This window comes from Drosophila kikkawai, chromosome 4 (genome assembly GCF_030179895.1).
Source record: "Drosophila kikkawai strain 14028-0561.14 chromosome 4, DkikHiC1v2, whole genome shotgun sequence".
NCBI classification, from domain to species: Eukaryota; Metazoa; Arthropoda; class Insecta; order Diptera; family Drosophilidae; genus Drosophila; species Drosophila kikkawai.
In genome coordinates this window covers 465,117-487,627 of record NC_091732.1, presented here as the reverse complement: position 1 = coordinate 487,627, position 22,511 = coordinate 465,117, and the positions used below count along the sequence as shown (strand labels likewise).

Here is a 22,511-nt window from a genome sequence, read left to right as displayed (position 1 = left end):
AAGTTTAAATCGCTCTCCTTTAATGTGTAATTTTGAAAGTCTGTGTACACGACAACTCAAAAACTACTGGACCAATTGGTTTGCAATTTAGAACATATCTTCGGTGTATATATTGAGTTATTGAGCATGGTCCTGGCCTGACTTCCAGTCATTTGGTCCAATGAATACAGTTGTCTTTACATCCGGGCACGTTCTGGGTATCAGATGTAGTCAGATGTACTGCTCATGTCTCGACCAATTGAACTGTGCCCGAATCCTTGTAGCGACCAGTTTCCTGATGCAACCAGACGTGGTGCCGCCTTTCCGGAGTCAGTTGGGCTTGGATATCTAGGGGATATACCGATTATGGTTTCGAGTGCTTTGGTGGGGGTTGACTTCAGCGCCCCTGATATGCAGAGCAGTGCCTGCCGCTGGGTTCTCTCCATAAGCTTATTATATACGTTTTCTTCTCAATGGCTTGCCACCACACTAATAGTATATTTACACCGACCTGAGTTACCTATCGAAATCGAAATTAACGCAATAACGCAAGACGCTAGTTTATACTACAAAAGTTGCGTTATTGCGTTAGTTTTTGACAGCTTGTTGGAAATTATTTGAAACAAAAAAAATTACGAAAATGAACAACGACGACAGCTTAAAGTTCATGGATTTGGCTGGGATGTCTTCAGCAACCTTCGAGGAGCTTCAAAATTCAGAGATTGCCCTGAACACCTTGGGATCCCCTGCGGAATACCCCACTATAGCGAGGTCCCTTGCCGTATCCAGATCAAAAGTGTGCAATAAGGAAGGGACAACCTGATCAAGAAACTTGTATAGGAAATGCAACCGAAAATGCATAACGCATTACGCAAGCGTTGGGCGTACATTTCCAATAAATAATTTGCATATACATTTTAAATTTATAGATTTTTATTTTAATTGTTTGGTTTTAAGTTTGTTTCTGTCTTCCTGATGAAGAGGAGTCCGCTTTTTTTTTCTAGTAGTTCTTCCAATTGGTCCCGACAATTCTTTCACTGGCCAGTCTCAGGAATGGACGACTGGCTAAGACATTTTCCGTCCAATCCCCTAGAAGTGCCCCCAACGACAGCTCTTCTTCTTCAGACATTGTGTATCACACAAATCTATTTTCGGCCGTTTTTGAAATCAGATTGAATTATTTGAATTATCAATGGTCGGCTGCTTTGTTTTTTTACCGATTTGGTGGTGGAACTTGTTCGATAGTCCAAATATCGAGTAGAAATCTAACAAATTTGTTGTAATCGACACGAATATCGAACAAATCTGTTGTTATCGATATGAACGCAACTTGGACGCAACTTGGACGCAACTTTTTCCCATCACTAAAAACTACTAGTAAAAAAAACTACGTTTACTGAGTTAACGCAATAACGCAATAACGCAGCCTGGTGTAAATAGACTATATATAAGACTCTATACAGCAGAGTCGGTCGCAGCACCTATATGTGGACCCATAGCATTAGAGCGGATGAGAGGCCCCATGTGCTGCTAAGCATCTTCTTGGCTATTTTCACCCTCTCTACTACATTGGCTTCCACGTCAGCTGTCAAGTAAAATGCCGAGGTATTTGACTTGTGTTTTGGGGGTCATACTGGTTTTGTTAATTTTTGGAGGGATCCCTTGTATCTCTTGGTGAAGAGAATGAGGTCCATCTTATCCGCATTGATATTGAGTCCTACCTTCTCCGCCCACTCACATATCTCACTGAGCGTCTATCGAGCTGAGGGTCGATAGACAGACTTCTGTGATAATTATGTTTATGTCATCCGCATAAGCTGTTATCTTTGGTGCTTTCCTCTCGAATCTCTTGATTAGGTCGCCTACCACCAGATTCCATATCCGGATTCTGACGCTGCAGCAGCTTCAGCGCCCGGTCCCCTTGGATTGCGATGTGGAAGAAAAACTTCGCCTTTGAAATGGATGGGATTAGCTCCCTGTCCACTACTACCAGCTTGGTCCCATCCCACAGCGCCTCCAACTGGCAGAGCGCTTGCGTCAGCCACTTTCTCGTCGGGGCATCCATGCACCGCCAAAGGTGGGCATGGGAGCTCCGGGATCTTCCTCCATCCGTGCATACAATGACTTAACGAGGAGAGCATGCCCCATTTTCCGCGCCTCGGTCATCTTGCCGGCTTTATCGCTTCTGTCAATGACGGCCACGATCAAATTTCGTTTGGTCACCTAACTGACTTTTGCGGTCTTGTTGGGCTTTTTTTGCCATTTGGAATAAGCTTGCCTCCTTGGGCCCGCGTTGCCGCTTGCTCCCCGGTGCGTCCTTACAGGCCATCTCGGGCGTTGACTTTTTTTGGCAAGCGTCTCCTCCACCTTGTTGGCGAATCCGCCCGTCGAGTTCATGTGGGGGAGTTTGGCGAAGTGAAGCCTGCCCTCAGCGATCCTCTCCTCGACCCATGTAAACTTTACCTTCTCCTCTGGGGATAGGGCGGCCTTTTTCTGGAGCCGATTCTGAATGCGGAGGGCAGCCTTGTTATACCCTTGCAGGGTATTATAATTTCAGTCAGAAGTTTGCAACGCAGTGAAGGAGACGTTTCCGACCCTATAAAGTATATATATTCTTGATCAGCATCAACAGCCGAGTCGATATAGCCATGTCCGGCTGTCCGTCTGTCCATCTGTCTGTTTCTACGCAAACTAGTCCCTCAGTTTTAAAGCTATCTGAATGAAACTTTGCATATAGTCTTCTATATACTCTCACTGCTATATATGTCGGAACGGGCCGGATCGGACGACTATATCATATAGCTGCCATACAAATGTTCGATAAATTCTTAGAAAAAAAATTATAACTTTGCATTTTTGCACCATTTTTTAGATATGGCCATTTTATATTATTTTTGAATTTTGGCAAAAATTTTATGAAAATCGGACGACTATATCTTATAGCTGCCATAGAAACGATCGGGAAATTAACAGGAAACAAATTATAACTTCGTTGTTTTTCAACGTATTTACATCTACTCTAAGATATACGCTTACTTTATTATTCTAGAATTTTGGTATAAATTTCATGAAAATCGGACAACTATGTCATATAGCTGCCATAGGAGCGATCGGTAGATGTAGAGAAAATGTAAAGGTGTGAATGTAAAACTGTAACTGTCAAACTGTAAACATAAAAAGTATAGGTAAAATGTAATGAAATAATATCTGCAAGGGTATACAAACTTCGGCGTGCCGAAGTTAGCTTCCTTTCTTGTATAATTTATTAATTATGCCCATATGATACACTAATGCAGTTTTCATTAATTAGCTACTTCATTAGAACCTTGAAAGAGACCACTATATGTGTAATTTTGTGTAATTTGGCTTGAATTTTGCTTGGATTATTTTGGTAATACGACTACGGTCACATCGTCCGTAAAAGGTAAACAAAAAAACGGCCGCCATTGGCGGCGTATTACTATGAATTTCTGAATTCCTCGTCGAAGTATTCTTGCATAAATAAATGCAGAATCCTTTAAATTTATGTTTTTAACCTATGATGCTTAACATTTTTTTAATTATTACCAAAAAAAAATTTTAAATTAAATTTACAGCGCAAGAACCTTGCCACCGCAAAACATATTATTTTTCCTAATTTTCTAATATTTTTTCAGTTAAAAAAACAAGCGAAATGATATAAAAATAAAATTCTCATTGTGAGACCATACTGTCAATGAGCTGGCTAATACATTTTTCAATTACAATTTTCTTCATTAAACCCGTATTTTGTTATCGAGTATCTAGTATATAATATGTAGATCTATCGATTATCGCGGCAATGAAGTAGCTAATGCATTATTCTAATTCATTAGAGCGCCATATTGTCGTCTTGCTCGCACTTGTGTAAAACGCTATAGCGCTGTCAAATCTTTAATGAAGTCTCTAATTAATGCGGCAGTGTCATGCCAGTATTAGTCTGATTTTTGTCTGTGAAATTTAAAAAAGTTGTTTGAAAAAACCTGCGCAAATAGATAGGCAATCGCCTAATGATTATTTCGGCTTATGTTTAGTGTTAACAATACTAATAAACTGTTTTGCAACCTTTGAGAACTGAACTTTACAACGAGTCAAATAGTTATTGACACACTGCGCCTTCAGAACGGTAAAGTTTGACCGAGCCGTTAAATAGCCGAAAAGGGTGACTTGAGAACCGGTGAGTTTGAATTTAACATAAAGCCTAGACTTTTTGTTTTGTCGCTTAGTCGACCGATTTTATTAAAATTTACGCCATAATTTTGAAATAATAAAAAAGCTCTTATCTCAGAGTAGATGAAAATACGTCAAAAAGCAACAAAGGTATACTTTTGTTCTATTTATTTACCGATCGTTCCTATGGCACCTATAATATATAGTCGTCTGATTTTCATAAAATTAAAAGCGAAATTCTAAAATAATAAATCATGGCCATATCTCAAAAAAGATGAAAATATGTTGGAAAACAACAAAGTTATAATTTTCTGATCATTTCTATGGCAGCTTATGATATAGTCGTCCGATCCGGCCCGTTCCGACATATATAGCAGGGAGAGTATTCAGAAGACTATTTCCAAAGTTTTATTCAGATAGCTTGAAAGGTGAGGAACTAGTTTGCGAAGAAACGGACAGACATGACTGGATCGACTCGGCTGTTGATGCTGATAAAGAATATATATATACGTTGCAAACTGAAATTATAATACCCTGCAAGGGTATAATTATTCAGCCGTTCAAACTCCGTCTTGCGAAAACAGAGGACTTCTTTGGCTGTACTATCAGATATATTCTGTAAATCAGTCTCAATGTCAAGAGTCACATTGAAAGAAGGATATGGATCTTTGGGTTGCGTGAGCGACACCACCCTAGCTAACTCTCGCCGGATCAAAGGCAGAACTAAGACCAAGTCGCTCTAAGGAATTTAGTACATGGTTGACTTGAGAAAGCGAAATGTCTAACAAGCCAGCAAATAAATTGTAGTAAAAAGTTTATATGATGACCAAATTACACCTGGGATGTTAAAATCACCAAGAACTAGTAATGGTCCCTCTGTGAGGGTCTATTGGAAACCAATTGGATAATAAATAGGAAGTTCAGACATTAAAGTAGGAACATATTATCTTCCATTGAATGATGCTTTCACACAAAGGATTTCAACATAGTCGCGCTCCTCGAAGGTAAGTAATTCAGACATAAGAGGTAACCGCTATGAGGACATCTCTCCCACATCTGATGGGCCGATTTAGCCGATATACTGTAAAAACAGCTTGAAAACTTTGGAGTTTAGAATTTTCGGCTGGCTGGGGAGACTTATTACTACAGAAAAATAAAATAAATACTCAAAGAGTTTTTTGGGGACATTTGGGGATATTTATTGAATGATAAAATATCCTTAATATACTAAAAATTGACTTTTTCCACCTTTTGTTCTTATATTTCGGTGATAACAGTTCTGATGTATGAGCCGAGAAATGAAAGGCTTATTGAAAATTTTCCCATTAGTTAAACACGCAAGGAAAAAGCTTCAATTAAATATTTGCAATTAAATTAATTATATTTCAAGATAATATCTAAGAAGTATTTGTATTGACTGGCTCCATTCTCTTATTAAATTGCGGACCCTTACAAAATTTAGACGTTCTCAAGGGAACGTTATAAAAAGGTTGTGAAGCTTATTCCTTTTATTAGAGGGAATAAAGAAAAACTGATTCCGCATGCGGAGCACATGGTTCTGAGCAGGGCTTGATTTAAAGAGAACTTTTTTTATCCACTTGGATTGAAACTGAGGCCAAGAAGGTTCTTGCAAATTAACTGTTGTCTTAATGATTCCTTCACAAAACCTTTTTTTCTTCTTATTGAATCCAACCAACAACAATGTAGTTCGCTCGGCATAGCGACATAAGTCCGCCGCCACAATTTCGCCCAATGACGCCGAAAAGCGTCATAAGACCGCGCGAAATTATTTCGCTTTAAAATAATTTGTGGCGGACTTATGATGCTGCAAAGCGCCATAAGTTCGCCACAGAAAAAACGACAGGGGTAACGACATAACTCCGCCGCCATAATTTCGCCGTTTTGAAACGACATAATTTCGCGCGATCTCATGACGCTTGAGGACGCCATAAGTTCGCCGCAGGAAAACGACATTATTTCGCCAGCCACTTCACGCGAACTTATGACGCTTTTCTGCGACATAAGATCGCGGCTGGCGAAATTATGTCGTTTTTTCTGTGGCGAACTTATGGCGCTTTGCACACATGCACCCGTGTTCATGAATGCATGAACACGCATACATACAAAGAAGAGTTCAAGCACAGAACAACCTTCTGAAGATGCGCCACTCTGCGACTGAACTCTCACACGAAGCTACGGGGCCTGTCGCTAAGAAATTTTTGGTTCCATTTTTGTTGTATGAAATGACTAGTCTATATGTTGTATGGTTAGTGGTACTAGGCTTATAGGGAATACCCAGTGTGTAAGCTCGAAAATCTTAAAGCCATAAATATGACATAATATATACATGTAATTTTTAAAAAAGTTTTTAAGATTAGATAAATTAAGACATGCTCTATAGATTTAATAAACATTTTAAATAATTCGATGTTCATTAGAGTATGTTCATGTTGCTTATGGAATCAACTGATCTCATCATCTCGGACTTAGTGTAGTGAAGTGACAAGATGTTGCGACTTTAAGAAGCTGTGTAAAAAGACTATTAAAACCTTGAAACCTTTAAATTTATTCTATATCGTAAATATTTATAAAAATAATACTTACAAAGGTTGTAAACATATAGTGGTATCGGTGGTCATTCATTTGAAGTTGCAATATCTGAAAAAAAAATTAATCAACAAAAACTATAAGAAAAGACCATAAACTATGAATAGAAAAGTTACTGAAACTTTAAGAACGGCAGAACCTTAGGAACACCTGGTTATTGTAGGATAAATTAAAATAAAAATACACGAATTTTGTGTTATAACATGTAATATTATAGAGGAAAAGAGAAAAAATAAATTAAAAAAAGATAAATACCAATTAAGAAAATTGGTGGTTTCTCCAAGCGCTCGTTAAGCCAGGCTAGTGTGACCACACTCGGACTTTCCTATCAATGCGCTACATCTCTAGGATGCTGCTGCAATAGACCACACAGCTGTTGTGCAAAAACATAGAATGTTCAACTAGAATGTTGAAAAATATTCCAGAGGTCAACCAAATTTAAAATTGAATGATTCTGAAAGATTTTGGCCCATAAGCGAAACATGTGGCCAACCCCGAGTAGTCCGAGTAGTGAGTATCCGCACTGTTCGGAGGATCGTTAAACGAACTATCGCGAAGATCGTACTGCTTCCGGGGGGAACCTCCGAAAGACCGAAATAGCCGGTCGTCGCGGGACTTCATACTTATAAGTCGTAGTTCTAACTCATACTGATTCTTACTCTTCTGTATCCTCTCCCAAAAACCAGATCAGAAACGATGTCCCCCCGTTTACACAGCGCCATCATAATGAAAAGAAGGGAACACGAGGTGTGAAATCCCACCGTTGCCGAGTCTGCAACGGAGCCCACCCGCTACGAAAATGTCGACGATTCCTCCGGCTGAGTGCGCTAACTGTTTGGTCCACGAGCACTCGGAACTGCCGAGCCTCGACGATGTTCACATCAATTGATGCCTCCTTCTCGTCATACAGCTGACGCTCTTCAGCACTCATCTGCCGCTATGCGGCACTATTTTGCCGCTCCTTGGCACGCTGCGACCGCCACGCAAAGCTCTGACGGAACTCCGACCGCGCTGGTGCGGATTGACACCAGGACGCGTGTCCATTCTGCGCTCCAATCCGGGAGCTGACTGAGACCGTGCGAACCTACTTCCAGGACAGCACTCTGAGCGGTTCTATCTCCCCGCTACGATTTCCGTAGTGTAAGCTTTTTAACTTTGGCCTCTGATAAGTCTGTTAGACTGCATTCCATACAACTGGTTCAAAAACAACAAAAGAACTATTGCCGATTTTCTTTTTGGTTTGCTTTTGCCTTCGCATTGACGCATAGGATTCCCAATGGGTCCTACCTTAGATTGAAGTTTAAGTACCAATATAATTATCAATAGATAGCAAGTGGTCTGATGAATTGGGTAGCGCCAATGAAACGATCGTATATTATAATTATATTATTATAATTATATTATATTATTATAATTATATTATATTATTATATATAATTATAACACTTTAAAAAAAGAGGGGAAACGCCAATGCAAAGCTGACCAGAGTACTAGGAAAACTATTGTTACTAATGGTAAAAAAAACATTGGTGCATCAATGTATTTAACAATAGTAAAAATACAAATTTGAATTGATGTTTTCTTTTAACATTAAAAACATTAATGTTCGCAGACTTATCCACCTTAAAGGTTCTAACGGAATCTTTTCACATTTTCTATATGGTTGCAACAGGATGGCTTACCGATCGAAAAAAAGTTTTTATATGAGTCGGATTTGTATCCACGATTATTTTGTAAATCTCCTTTTGTCGGATTCCTCGTAGGACTTGACGATATGATTCCGGACTGGCTTGCCTTATATACAACTCTGCTTTCGTTTCAATAGTTGAGTGCATCAAATTGAAAAGCCCTAAAAGAAAATGTAAATAAGTTTGTGTGATTAACAGTCCATTTAAAAACCTATAAGCACATTTTTAAAAAGAGATGATGTATCTTACAGTAGGCATAGCGACATATCTGCGCCCGGTACATTTTTCGAGCGAAACAACATATCTTCCGCAAAATACAAACAACATAAACTGCTGGTCGTAGGTTAGCCGCAAGAAGACTTGCATTACAATTTGTTTAATACTTATTATTTTAATGCAATATAAGTTGATATGCAAAAACACTTCGTATTTAATAATACTTATTGGAAATACAATTGGCACCGTATTGATCACCGAACTATCGATAGTCATAAAGTTATCGTATAATGTAAATTTGTCTTTTTCCTAATTTTCTAATATTTTTCAGTTCAAAAACCAGCGAATGATATAGAAATAAAATTCCCATTGTGAGACCATACTGTCAATGAGCTGGCAAATACATTTTTCAATTCTAATTTTCCCGTATTTTGTTATCGAGTATCTAGTATATTTTATGTAGATCTATCGATTATCGCGGCATTAGAGCGCCATATAGTCGTCTTGCTCGCACTTGTGTAAAACGCTATAGCGCTGTCAAATCTTTAATGAAGTCTCTAATACTGGCATGACACTGCCGCATTAATTAGACTTCATTAAAGATTTGACAGCGCTATAGCATTTTACACAAGTGCGAGCAAGACGACAATATGGCGCTCTAATGCATTAGAATAATGCATTATACTGGCATGACACTGCCGCATTAATTAGAGACTTCATTAAAGATTTGACAGCGCTATAGCGTTTTACACAAGTGCGAGCAAGACGACTATATTGCGCTCTAATGCATTAGAATAATGCATTAGCTACTTCATTGACGCGATAATCGATAGATCTACATATTATATACTAGATACTCGATAACAAAATACGGGTTTAATGAAGAAAATTGTAATTGAAAAATGTATTAGCCAGCTCATTGACAGTATGGTCTCACAATGAGAATTTTATTTTTATATCATTTCGCTGGTTTTTTGAACTGAAAAAATATTAGAAAATTAGGAAAAATAATATGTTTTGCGAGGGCAAGGTTCTTACGCTGTAAAACTAATATAAACATTTTTTTGGTAATAATTAAAAAAAATTTAAGCATTATACGTTAAAAACATAAATTTAAAGGATTCTGCATTTATTTATGCAAGAATACTTCGACGAGGAATTCAGAAATTCATAGTAATACGCCTCGAATGGCGGCCGTTTTTTTTTGTTTACCTTTTACGGTCGGTGTGACCGTAGTCGTATTACCAAATAATCCAAGCAAAATTCAAGCCAAATTACACAAAATTACACATATAGTGGTCTCTTTCAAGGTTCTAATGAAGTAGCTAATTAATGAAAACTGCATTAGTGTATCATATGGGCATTAGCTACTTCATTACCGCGATAATCGATAGATCTACATATTATATACTAGATACTCGATAACAAAATACGGGTTTAATGAAGAAAATTGTAATTGAAAAATGTATTAGCCAGCTCATTGACAGTATGGTCTCACAATGAGAATTTTATTTTTATATCATTTCGCTTGTTTTTTGAACTGAAAATATATTAGAAAATTAGCAAAAATAATATGTTTTGCGGTAGCAAGGTTCTTTCGCTGTAAAATTAATTAAAATTATTTTTTTTGTAATAATTTAAAAAATTTTAAGCATTATAGGTTAAAAACATAAATTTAAAGGATTCTGCATTTATTTATGCAATAATACTTCGACGAGGAATTCAGAAATTCATAATAATACGCCGCGAATGGCGGCCGTTTTTTTTGTTTACCTCTTACGGTCGGTGTGACCGTAGTCGTATTACCAAAATAATCCAAGCAAAATAACAATATAGTGGACTCTTTCAAGGTTCTAATGAAGTAGCTAATTAATGAAAACTGCATTACAGTATCATATGGGCATAATTAATGCGCCAATGTCATACGGCTATAACTGATGCACACTAGCGCCTTTTGAACAAATAGCGTTGCAAAAATAGAAAATATCAAATTCTTACATCACAAAACAAAAAATTGGTAAATTTCAGACATTCGAGATAATATTACTCGAAAACCATAACACCAATGGTCATGGTTTTGGGCTTTAAAGTATAGATACATTGATAAACTGTTAACGAAACTAAAAATACGTCAGTGTTGTTTTGGCTTCTACAGTGTTGTTTTGGCTTCTACAGTGTTGTTTTGGATTCCTGCCGATGAAATCCACCGACTATACTATATGTCTATAAGTTACGATGATCTTTCCCGGATCAGAATCAACTTTCATCCGCTGCTTCTGCGGAAATGCGAAGCAAAATAGCAAAACAACTCCTAGATGAAACACTTGAGCAATGGTCGGACCTAGAATAACTCCCTGCTGATTGGAGAAATGTTCGAGATGTGCTGTTCAGGAGTGCACTGCGCTTATAGAATTAGACGGACTGTCTTTATGCAGCAAAGCATTATGCCGTCCCTTGCATGTAAAACAGCTGTGCCTGCTCATGCACTCCCAAAGATGATGTCCCCTAGCGAAACAATTAAGGCATAATTGCTTCTGCTTTAATGCTATGATGCCCTTTACGGTTGAGTCATCTGGAGAAGGCGAGGACAAAGCCGATCTGGATGAGGCTCCTTCCACGTGGTCCGACTTGCGTCCCAAAAGTATTAACCCTTCTTATCTGTGGACTTCTGAGCTATTTTGAATGTTGTGGGTCGGACATCTCCAATTTCTTCGAGAAAAGAGTTCATCTCTTCCCAGGAAGGGATTTTGGACCATAAGGAGAGGGTGAACTTTGGCAACTTGGAGGAACAAAGGCTAATAAAGAGGCAATGCCAATTTTCTGTGCAGATTTCCGAATGTTGAAGTGCTATGAAACACCCCGGAATGGTGCTTTGAAGATCTTTTATTGTCGTGCCCAACTGACAATGCACTATGGGGCATTTGACCGATTTTTTGGAATAAATTAATAACTCGCGAACTATATAACATATTTCAATGAGGTTTTTTTATAGTGTTCTACATACCCTTACACACATGTTGGAAAAGTAAAATTACCCCCCCCCCCACAAAATTAAAAAAAAAAATTTTGTTTTCTTTTTATATAGCAAATTGTTCTATATATATTTTTTATTTTCAATTTCAATGTTGTAGAATATAATAGGATACATATTTGCCTTCCTGCTCTTTGCGTCCTCTCAAATTGCAGATTACTGCTCTTTGGTGAAGCCTTGATCAAGTTTTAAAGCCAAAGTCTCCTCTGTCGAAGAACGTACAGGCTGCTCAATGGGCTTGCATTTGAACATTTTGGTTTGTGCTGGATTTAAGCTAGTAACTTGAATATAACAGGCAGATATGTTTTTTTAATTTTTTCGAGCTTCTATGCCTGCTGCTTAAATCAGATAACCGCTGAGATATAGTTAGCTTCATCAATTTTCCCTCTTGAACATTTTAACCAAAATGATATTTTTAGACATTCAGCGGTTCTTTGCTTAGATTTGCTTGCATTTCCAATCAAATTTAAGCTAAAATTGCCTTCCACCCACTTTGAATATTTTTTGGATAACTTATCCATCTTCCTCTGGCATTTTCGCCATTTTTGTAATAAGTTTACGGAAGAAATTCGGGATTTTTCTTTTAAAAAGCTTTGATTTATCTCAAAAAGAATGAGATCAACTTGCTTGATTTATCTCAACAAGAATGGGATCAACTTGCTTGCTCACTAACGTCTCAAAGACCCTTTTGCTTATGCCACACATCCAGCAACGTTCTGTTTCTGATCAAGAGATTGGTTTAAAAGAAATTAAATTACGCGAAAAGTCGCACGAAGCGCACGATGAGACAAAATGTTCTGAGTTCGCAATTAATGACTCTACTAAATGAATATAGACACTCACTAAACAAAGTTAAACATTTTTTTAAAACTCTACGGAAAGTTGAACTTTCTTTCCAAAACCCAAACGAAAACATCACCTGCTACATTTACAAATTGTTAGTATTGGACGCACACATCAAGCAACATATTAGTATTTACACAAAGTACATACCTGAAGAATTCCTAACCAATTTAAATTAGAATTTTTCACTTAATTTTATTAGAGAAATACTGTTTTCAAAATGAGCTTCAAAGTTCGGCAAAAAGTAAACTAACCCTGTGCGCTTGCACAGGTATTTAAATACTAGACTGTAAAGTTAACATTTGCGGTATGTTAGAAAACAGATTGATGTTTTCTTAATACATTAAAATAAAAAAAATCGAAAATCGGCATACTTTTGAAAATTACATTTATTCCAAAAAAACGGTCAAACGCCCCATAGTGCAATGGCGTGAGCTTCTCCGCTAGTTTTGGCGTTTTAGTGGAAAAGCTTTCCACTGGAGTTAGCCTGGAATTATTCACGTAGATAGCCGTAAATAGGTCACGAAAGGTGGGCCAGCGCAGCTAATCTCCTTTGAAGATTTTTGTATTGCATGGTGGAAAATTGCAGACCCTCGAGAATGTATATGCAGACGTAGTTGTTTTAAATTACTTGAGGGTCCGGCCCCCATGTCTCTTGGACTTGGTTCCCGCCTTTGGTTTCCCTCTCTTGAAGGCGCTAACTGAGCTTCCTTCCTCTTTTGACTCGCGTCTTGAGGAGTTGACTGCTGTCCTTCAGACTTAACTATATTCCTTTGGGACTAGGCAGGAGTGACCAAATAATTAAGTGAGTGAAGCTGCTGGATTGAGCAGAAGAATTCCCAAAAATAAAGGATGGAGAGTAAAAAAAAACTTGTTTGCAAGAATATGCAGTAGGATTGGAATGGTAAAATTAATTTGATCTCAGTACCGTCAACTAAGTTGAAAATTTAGAAATATGAGACGGTAAAATCGATCCGAGTAACTTTTTTTTTTTGTTTTTTTCGCTTAATATTTATTGGTTTTATAAACTTTGCTGATTTAAGCTTTATATCTACTATTCAATCATTGGTTCAATAACATGTAGCAGAGGAAACAATTCAAAAAAAAATTTAACTACGTTATTCGCCGGGTGGACAGCTCTCGGATGATGACTCTCCTAAGTCGTCGTCTTCCTCTTGCAGCTGGCAGTGCTCTCGCCGGCGGGTTGGGGTGTCGAATTAACCTGGTTCGGTGTCGGGCGGCAATGGTGTTTATGGAATCTCCGAGTAACGAAAATGCACGAATATGCCGTAAGATTGGAATGGTAGAATTTATTTAATCTCAGTACCGCAGACCAAAAACACATGGAAAAATCGTATTTGGAGTAGAAGGGACAAGAGTCGAAATTTATCTGATCTCAATACCAGAGACCAAAAATAAATGAATGCAGAACGGAATTGCAGAAGTCTTGTTGTTCACGTATTTAAAAATAAAACAATAAATGCATAAATATGTACATGTAGATTAGGTAATTTGGGCGACTGTGGACATTTATTAAGGTAAAATAATTATTTTTTTTTAATTATAAAGGATTAATTAATCATTAATCTTCTAAGTAGTCGGCGGCGATTGTACATCAGATTGGGTGGGATCCTATCGACCCTCCTATGGAATCTAGTGGTAGACGACCTAATCAAGAGATTCGAGAGGAAAGCACCAAAGATGCGGATGACATAAGAATAATTATCACGGGAGTCTGTCCATCGATCCTCAGCTCGATCATGGCAACAACGCTCAGGGAGATATGTGAGTGGGCGGAGGAGGTAGGACTCAATATCATGCGGATAAGACGGACCTTATTCTCTTTACCAAGAGATACAAGGTACCGCAATGGATGCCCCCAAAAATTAACAAATCCAGGCTAACTCCGAAAACAAATCAAATATAGTGTGATGGCAAACCATAGAGAAGAAAACGTATAAAAAGCTTATGGAGAGAACCCAGCGGCTGCACTGCTCTGCATATCAGAGGCACTGAGGCCAGCCACTAACAAGCTATAATAGGTATATATCCCCTAGATATCAAAGCGAAACTAATTCGTCGAGACATGAGCAGTACATCTGACTACATGATACCCAAAACGTGCCCGGCTGTAAAGACAACTGTATTCATTGGACCAAATGACTGGAAGTCAGGCCAGGACCAGGACTCAATAACTCAATATATACACCGACGGCTCCAAGATGGATGGAGGAGTTGGAGCGGGCATATACTGTTCAGACCCTGAAATGTGATGAATCCGAGGCAACCGAAACCTTGGGGCATCTCATTTGCAAATGTCCGGCCCTAACGAGGGCAAGGATGAGATACCTAGGCTCTCCGGTTTTGGCATCGTTAGAAGATGCTTCTTGGAGGAAGCCAGGCGAACTCCTTGCCTTTGCGAAAAACATAAATAGTCTCTAGGTCTAGCTAAGGACCATATTGGCCTATGCGTGGCCCCACGAGGGCCGTCCGGATTAACCTAACGTAACTAATCATTAATAAAAATATAAATTATAAATATAAAAAATAATTAAATTCTTAATGCTGATGGTTTGACTGGTAGGATTAGAATAACTAACACCTTTGTTTCTAAATTTTATTATGTATTTGCTGAGTTGACACAGCAAAATTAATCTTACAGAGTGTGAACGAAATGAAATGTTCGGACCGCTCTGAAGACCGGCAATGAGAAAAAGTAGGAAGAAACTTGTCGTATTTATTTTGTTTGGAGATGAAAAATTTGGAGCACAAAATCCGGCTCGAAGGACCAAACGTTGAGGCGGGGAGTTGCTTTCTTCTCGAGAGTAGAAAAAATATAGCACCGAAAACCAATATTGAATAAGAAATCCCACGACGCAGTTGAGGGAAACGCCAGTGGTAGAAATAAGAAGGCACGGGGGGTTTGGGGTATATTCACGAGTAGATAATAATTCACGCCTGCTTTATTTCAGTTCATATATGTTACTAATTAGTTTACAGACAAGAGCCGAGCTCTCGCCCACATAACTTCATTAATATAGCGGGAACGGGAGAACGGAGAAAATTGAAGTAAACGAGCGGTCCCGAACTTCGCCTTGCGAGGCAACAAGAGTGGGTGCTGCATAAAATTGGCATAAGGCTTCACATTACACCAACGAGCCCAAGTGCTACATTTGCGCCTCGTCTGTCAAGAAGGAGACGAAACACTTAGCGGCTAGCATAAGGTGGCCGTCCAAGTGTAGCTGCAGTGGTGTAGCATGTAATTAATTCAACTGAACTTGAATCATTGCAGGGCCGCTTGCCTCCGTGCCAGAAGACAAGTCCAGAAATCGGGTAATTCTCCGAACTTGCTGGCCGGCAGCGAGACGTATCGGGCCGCACGAAAGAATCTTAATAAGGCGATACGAGCAAGGAATAGAGAATGCTTTCGTTCTCATTTCATTCCATGCCATCCGACGAAGTAGAGCACCACAAAAAGTGGTGAAGCGAGTGAGCACTGGAAGTACGTTGCCATCGGACCCAGAAGTCCTTGACGACATCGTACGGGCACTCTTCCCAGGCGTGGAGCAGGAGATCCTCGGGGCAGCGAGAACCCTGCAAAACAAAAGGCCGCCTGAACCCGATTCAGTCCCCAACAGGACAACCAAGCTGCTGCTCTCCCTGCACAAATGCCTGTTTGAAGGTACCTTCCCTAAAAGGTAGAAACGCCAGAAGCTGCTTCTCCTTGCGAAGCCGGGCAAGCCAGCGGGAGAACTCTCCTCATACCGACCCATCTGTCTGCTAGACACGACCAGGTATCATGGTGATGGTCTCGAGGCTGGAGGCAGCAATAGAGCGAGCGGGCGGACTCACTCCACACCAATTTGGGTTTCGTTTGGAAAATCGACATTGGACGCCATAGAAAAAATCACCAGCCTGGCCGCAAGTACCATTGCAGACACTAGTAAAGAAACGGCACAAAGGAGTACTGCCTAGTAATTACACTAGACATCCGAAACGCCTTCAATTCGGACGACTGGAGACGGACGCTGGAGGCCTTCAACATCCCTGGCTACCTGATGAGGATCTTTCGTAGCTATTTCAGTAAGAGGATGCTCATGCATACATGGGTTCCAGAACGCACCTGGTCTCAGCCGGAGTCCCGCAGGGCTCTCTTCTAGTCCGCTGCTCTGGAACACAATGTACAATGGAGTACTGAAAAGGAAGCTACCCACCAGCGTGGTCACGTCCCAACTCCTGCGCGGAGTAAAAGCCACTAAGTGCGCTGAGGGTAGCATGTGCCTTTAGGACCGTATCCGATGACGCGGCCCTAGTCATTGCCCTGCTGGTGCCGCTAGGCGAGGTAGTGCAAGAAGCACAAGAAACCCGCCCCCTACGCGAGCCGGGTAACTATACGGCGTGGCACGAGGCCAGGAGTAGCGCTAAAACAGAAATTAGATGTTGTCTTGCAAACTATGTACAAGATGTCGTCAGCCATCTCGACCTTCTATTTTTTCCACAACTCAACTGAATTCGACGGACTACAAGTCGATATGAGAATCGCAAATCGAATTTGATTCAATGGAATCGTTCGAATGTATATCGTTCTCGCGCAAAATCAAGCATACAAAATAGGCAAGCCTCGCGCACAACACACCATCCTAACGAATTTTCACGAAAGTTTCCCAAAACTTTTTAGCAAATTTAAAAGAATTGAAAAAAATGTTTATCTAAATCGGCTCAGCCGTTCTCAACTGATATATTGCGGCGGACGCCTTGCCTACGCTTAAATTAAATAGGAGTATATACCAGAGAACTGTAAGGGTGGCATTTTTTAGCGCTCTATTCACACCCAACTAAATTCGGGTGCCACTCACTACCGAACATCAAAATAAAAGACAAACACCCACACAAAAACGTCTGTGCCTTGCAAGTATTCTGTATGCTATCCACCCGATCATTGCGGTACTTTTCGTCGGTGGGTGCCGATCACAATCGCACTCATCAAAAAGGGCATGATAAAAACAACTATGCAAAAAGGGTTGAAGGAAAAAAAACACATTTATGACCTGGGTGTCTAGCAAACACCCGGATGTGTGTGTCGACACCCGGGTGTTTGTGACATGATCGCCTTCTTTGTTTTGGACACGTGTTAGCGATCGGATTCATTCCAGTTTGGATGTCTGTTGACAGCTTCCTTTTCTGCATTTTTTTTATTTTTGTTATTCTTTTATTTTTAAATTTTTATTTATCTTTTTTTATTACTTTTTTAAATGTAAATTTTAAAAAAAAAAATAAACAAACCACAACCCAAAAAAAAAACAAAATATAGAATAGATATACATTTTTTAAAAATATATATTAGATAGTTATTTGTTTAGACTTAAAAAAAAAGATTGCAGAATCTTACAAATTTTACAAGCAAAATTGAAGCTCCTTTTAATATATAATAAAAAATTTAATATACTTTTTATTTATACTTTATTAGTATTATATAAGTAAGGCCAATAAAAAACAAGAAAGGAAGCTAACTTCGGCACGCCGAAGTTTTTATACCCTTGCATATTGTTTTTGATGTTTGTATTATAGACTTAAATGCTGAAAACACACACAAAACAGAGTTTTATTACATTTTACCTATACTTATGTTTACAGTTGACAGTTAAAGTTTTAAATTCCGAGCTTTACATCTACCGATCGCTTCTATGGCAGCTATATGATATAGTTGTTCGATTTTCATAAAACTTATACTAAAATTCTGAAATAATATCAAAAGCTCATATCTCAAAGTAGATGAAAATACGTTGAAAAACAACGAAGTTATAATTATTTCTATTAATTTCCCGATCGTTCCTATGGCAGCTGTAAGATATAGTCCACCGATTTTCATAAAATTTAAACCAAAATTCTGAATTAATAACAAAAGCTCATATATCAAAGTAGATGAAAATACGTTGAAAAACAACGAAGTTATATTTTTTTCCTATTAATTTCCCGATCGTTCCTATGGCAGCTATATGATATAGTCGTCCGATTTTCATAAAATTTTTACCAAAATTCTGGAATAATATAGAATGGCTATATCTCAAAAATGATGCAAAAATATTAGAAAACAGCCAAGATATAATTTTTTTTCTAAAAATTTATCGAACATTTGTATGGCAGCTATATGATATAGTCGTCCGATCCGGCCCGTTCCGACATATATAGCAGTGAGAGTATATAGAAGACTATATGCAAAGTTTCATTCAGATAGCTTTAAAACTGAGGGACTTGTTTGCGTAGAAACGGACAGACGGACGGACAGACGGACAGACGGACAGACGGACATGGCTAGATCGACTTGGCTGTTGATGCTGATCAAGAATATATATACTTTATAGGGTCAGAAACGTCTCCTTCACTGCGTTGCAAACTTCTGACTGAAATTATAATACCCTGCAAGGGTATAAAAAAAAAAAAAAAAAAAAAACAAACTGTAAAAAAAATACACGCTCACGAAAATCGGGCGGGCGCAGGTCATTCTTTGTATACATACATTTTTTATGGGTGTCCGAAAAACGAAACAAAAATCAATCGGGTGCCAAATATACACGGGTGTTTCTTATTGCAGCAAATACGTACCGTATGGCCGATGCACTTGTAGTTCCGGTGGCTTGCTGCCGCTATGATACCCTAATACAGTTTTCATTAATCAGAGGATTCACTAGAACCTTGAAAGAGACAACTATGGTGTTGTTTTGAAAGAATTTATTTGTATGTTCTGACTACTGTCACACCGATATAAAAACAAACAACAAACAAAGGTCCCGTTTTTTAGCATATACATATCTATGCATTCCGTGATTGCACAAGCGCCCACAACGGTTTCACTTGTCAAACGGTCAGTATCAGACATTGTTGCATTCCAGGCAGTAACTGATAAAAAGTAATTGCTTGGCCCACCACGATTCCGAATTCTATATTATAGCATTTTTATTAATTTTATAAGAATATTTACGCAATCGGCAAGTTATTCTGTTATTGCAATTTCACGCTTTCCATCACCCAATATAATGTTTTATAATTAGAGTGAAATCAATTAATTCATAATCTAATGTAATTTTTTCACTTTTTCATTAAAAATCAAACGTGTTTCCGTGGTACTATTATTTTTTTTCGCAACTTACCATAATCTTCTTCATATATAATAGCCACTTTCGTCCAGTTTAGATAGACCATTACATCCCTATAAGCGAGAGTTAGAAGACTATGTGCAGGATATAAATTGACAGAAAACTCTTTGGAACTATATTCGAGATCAATTCGAACTTCGACATGGGGTATATCATAAGCCTCGCATATAGACTGCACGTGACCGGCAAGTAGGGGATCTGTTGGACCAAATATGGCTTGAACTCCAGCCTCCAATTGTCGGCAGACTTTCTTAGTCGTTCTAAAGGAATCATCGCGTGGCACATACTCAATATCATAAACAAGTTGTGTTTTGGGAAGCAAGGCTTTCTCCTTGTTAATTCGATATATGGCGTATTTGAATGCCGATTCTATACTGCTTTCACGTTCATCTTCGGTAAAAATAGCACCTATCGAACACAATTTATGGATAAAATATACTAAAGTTTTTATTTAATTTATAAGTTCTAAAACTTACCAACACGAATTACGGGTGGCAACGCATTCGCAATTACTAATATTGATGATAAAATTATGCAAAAAAACATAGTCTAAATGCTTTGCAGTCCAATTTCTGAATTTTCTTTTATGGTATCCCGTGTTCGCCGTATCTATAAAGAGAAGACATTACATTACATATTACTAAGTTATATCAGCTTGGAACCATTACATATACCATTGTTTAATGAAAGTACATATTTATTATAATATATACATATTAAAAATATTTCTTAGCCACCACTTCCAATAACACAATATTATATGTAAACAAGTAAAGTGCAAACACCACTAAATCTTAAAAGAGTGCATTTTCAACCCCAAAGCAAGAGAAAGCTTTAAGCTTCTATGAAGCCTAAAAAGTGTATTTTAAGGTTGTGGTGGTGGTTTCCCTTGCTCTAATAACCCTATGTATAACAGAATAGAATGTCTTATAATTTAACATTGTCAAAAGAACTAAGCTTGATAACCAGCCACCAGAACAGATGGTTTTGCCGTTCAGAAAACATCTCTTTGTTTTTCCTCCAAATTTGATAGACTTTTTGCCGATAGTTTGCGATTGTTTTTCAGTGAAAGTCTTCTTATAGGGTCTTCCCACACAGCGTTAAAGCGCATTTAGCATCCGTTGAACAAATGCTCCATAAGGTTTTGCCGTTCCGAATTTTCCCAAATGGCCCGGCGTTAGTTCAGCATTAGATTTTAATGCTGAACTAACGCCGGTTTGTTTGGCGATAGTTAGGCGATAGTTTTTCGGTGCAACTCTGATTCTTCTTCTTAATTTGACCATTCACCACGAAAATGTAAACAAACTTGGCGAGAAACAAATGAGATATGGAATTTAAAACGTGGCGCCAAAGCTACAAGCATGCCCAAAATAGATGTTGGCGTTTTTTCTGTAAATTCTTGCCCCAATATGTCCCCAATTGTTACTATTTAATATAAACCGCCTACCTCTACCTTATTTTAAAGATTTTGGATGCCTATACCACCTATAGACACTCTTCGGGGAATTTGCTCTTTGTTAGAGAAAAATCATTAGAAAAACTAAAATTCCTTGTCATTTAATTCATTTAAATTTATTGCGGATAAATTCTGACGCAATCTGTGCCTTTTGCTGTTCTACAACAGCCAAAATAGTTGGTAAATGCTCCATTTCAAATTTGCAACTGCCAATTCGACAGCCTTTGTTTACGTTTTCATGAGCCACAGCTGATCGATCAGCTGCTCGGATGCTAAATGCGCTTTAATGTTGTGTGGGAACACGAGTTTCACATTTGTGAAAAATCCCAAACGTTCCTCACAAATGCGCTGTGTGGGAAGACAGTATTATCATTACAAAATTTTGACATTACTACAAAAATGACAGGGAACAATTAAAATAAGGCAGGCGCCAAAGCGTCAATGTTTTTCGGTATATCTTTTTCCCAAAATTTTCCAAATGGCTACAATTTAATATAATACTGTCTTCCCCCACAGCGCATTTGTGAGGAACGTTTGGGATTTTTCACAAATGTGAAACTCGTGTTCCCACACAACATTAAAGAGCATTTAGCATCCGAACAGCTGATCGATCAGCTGTGGCTCATGAAAACGTAAACAAGGGCTGTCGAATTGGCAGTTGCAAATTTGAAATGGAGCATTTACCAACTATTTTGGCTGTTGTACAACAGCAAAATGCACAGATTGCGTCAGAATTTATCCGCACTAAATTTAAATGAATAAATGACAAGGAATTTTAGTTTTTCTAATGATTCTTCTCTAACAAAGAGCAAATTCCCCGAAGAGTGTCTATAGGTGGTATAGGCATCCAAAATCTTTAAAATAAGGTAGAGGCAGGCGGTTTATATTAAATAGTAACAATTGGGGACATATTGGGGCAAGAATATACAGAAAAAACGCCAACAACTATTTTGGGCATGCTTGTAGCTTTGGCGCCACATTTTAAATTCCATATCTCATTTGTTTCTCGCCAAGTGTATATACACTTTCGTAGTGATATTCAAATTTGCACTGTTAAGAAGAAGAAATCAGAGTTGCACTGAAAAACTATCGCCTAACTATCGACAACAAACTGTGGTTAGATTTAGATGCGTTCTAACGGCGGTCCAAGTGGGAAATTTCGGAACGGCAAAGCCTTATGGGCAGTGGACGCTCTTGGATGGTGTGTGGGAAGACCCTATAACAGTGCAAATTTGACCAACATGTATACACACTTGGCGAGAAACAATTGAAAAATGAAATTTAAAATGTGGCGCCAAAGCTACAAACATGCCCAAAATAATTGTTGGTGTTTTTCTGTATATTCTTGC

The 22,511-nt window shown here is 38.4% G+C and overlaps 1 protein-coding gene across 7 annotated transcripts in view; it reads right to left on the bottom strand.

Annotated features, from left to right (window-relative positions):
- The window catches only part of LOC108071560 (glutamate receptor ionotropic, kainate 2), a 50,263-nt gene that overhangs the window by 25,990 nt on the left and 1,762 nt on the right, over positions 1 to 22,511 (bottom strand). For 5 of the 7 annotated variants that reach the window (XM_070287685.1, XM_070287683.1, XM_070287684.1 and 2 more), the window contains exons 1-5: positions 20,381 to 20,519; positions 20,183 to 20,315; positions 19,701 to 20,114; positions 8,457 to 8,623; positions 6,772 to 6,825 (exon numbers count right to left, since the gene is read on the bottom strand). In XM_070287685.1, the coding sequence (XP_070143786.1) occupies positions 6,772 to 6,825; positions 8,457 to 8,623; positions 19,701 to 20,114; positions 20,183 to 20,252 (705 nt within the window). In that variant the 5' untranslated portion in view covers positions 20,253 to 20,315; positions 20,381 to 20,519. Of the gene's footprint in view, positions 1 to 6,771; positions 6,826 to 8,456; positions 8,624 to 19,700; positions 20,115 to 20,182; positions 20,316 to 20,380; positions 20,520 to 22,511 lie in introns of those variants that run through there. The other 2 variants (XM_070287682.1, XM_041776612.2) reach the window with 1 other exon arrangement.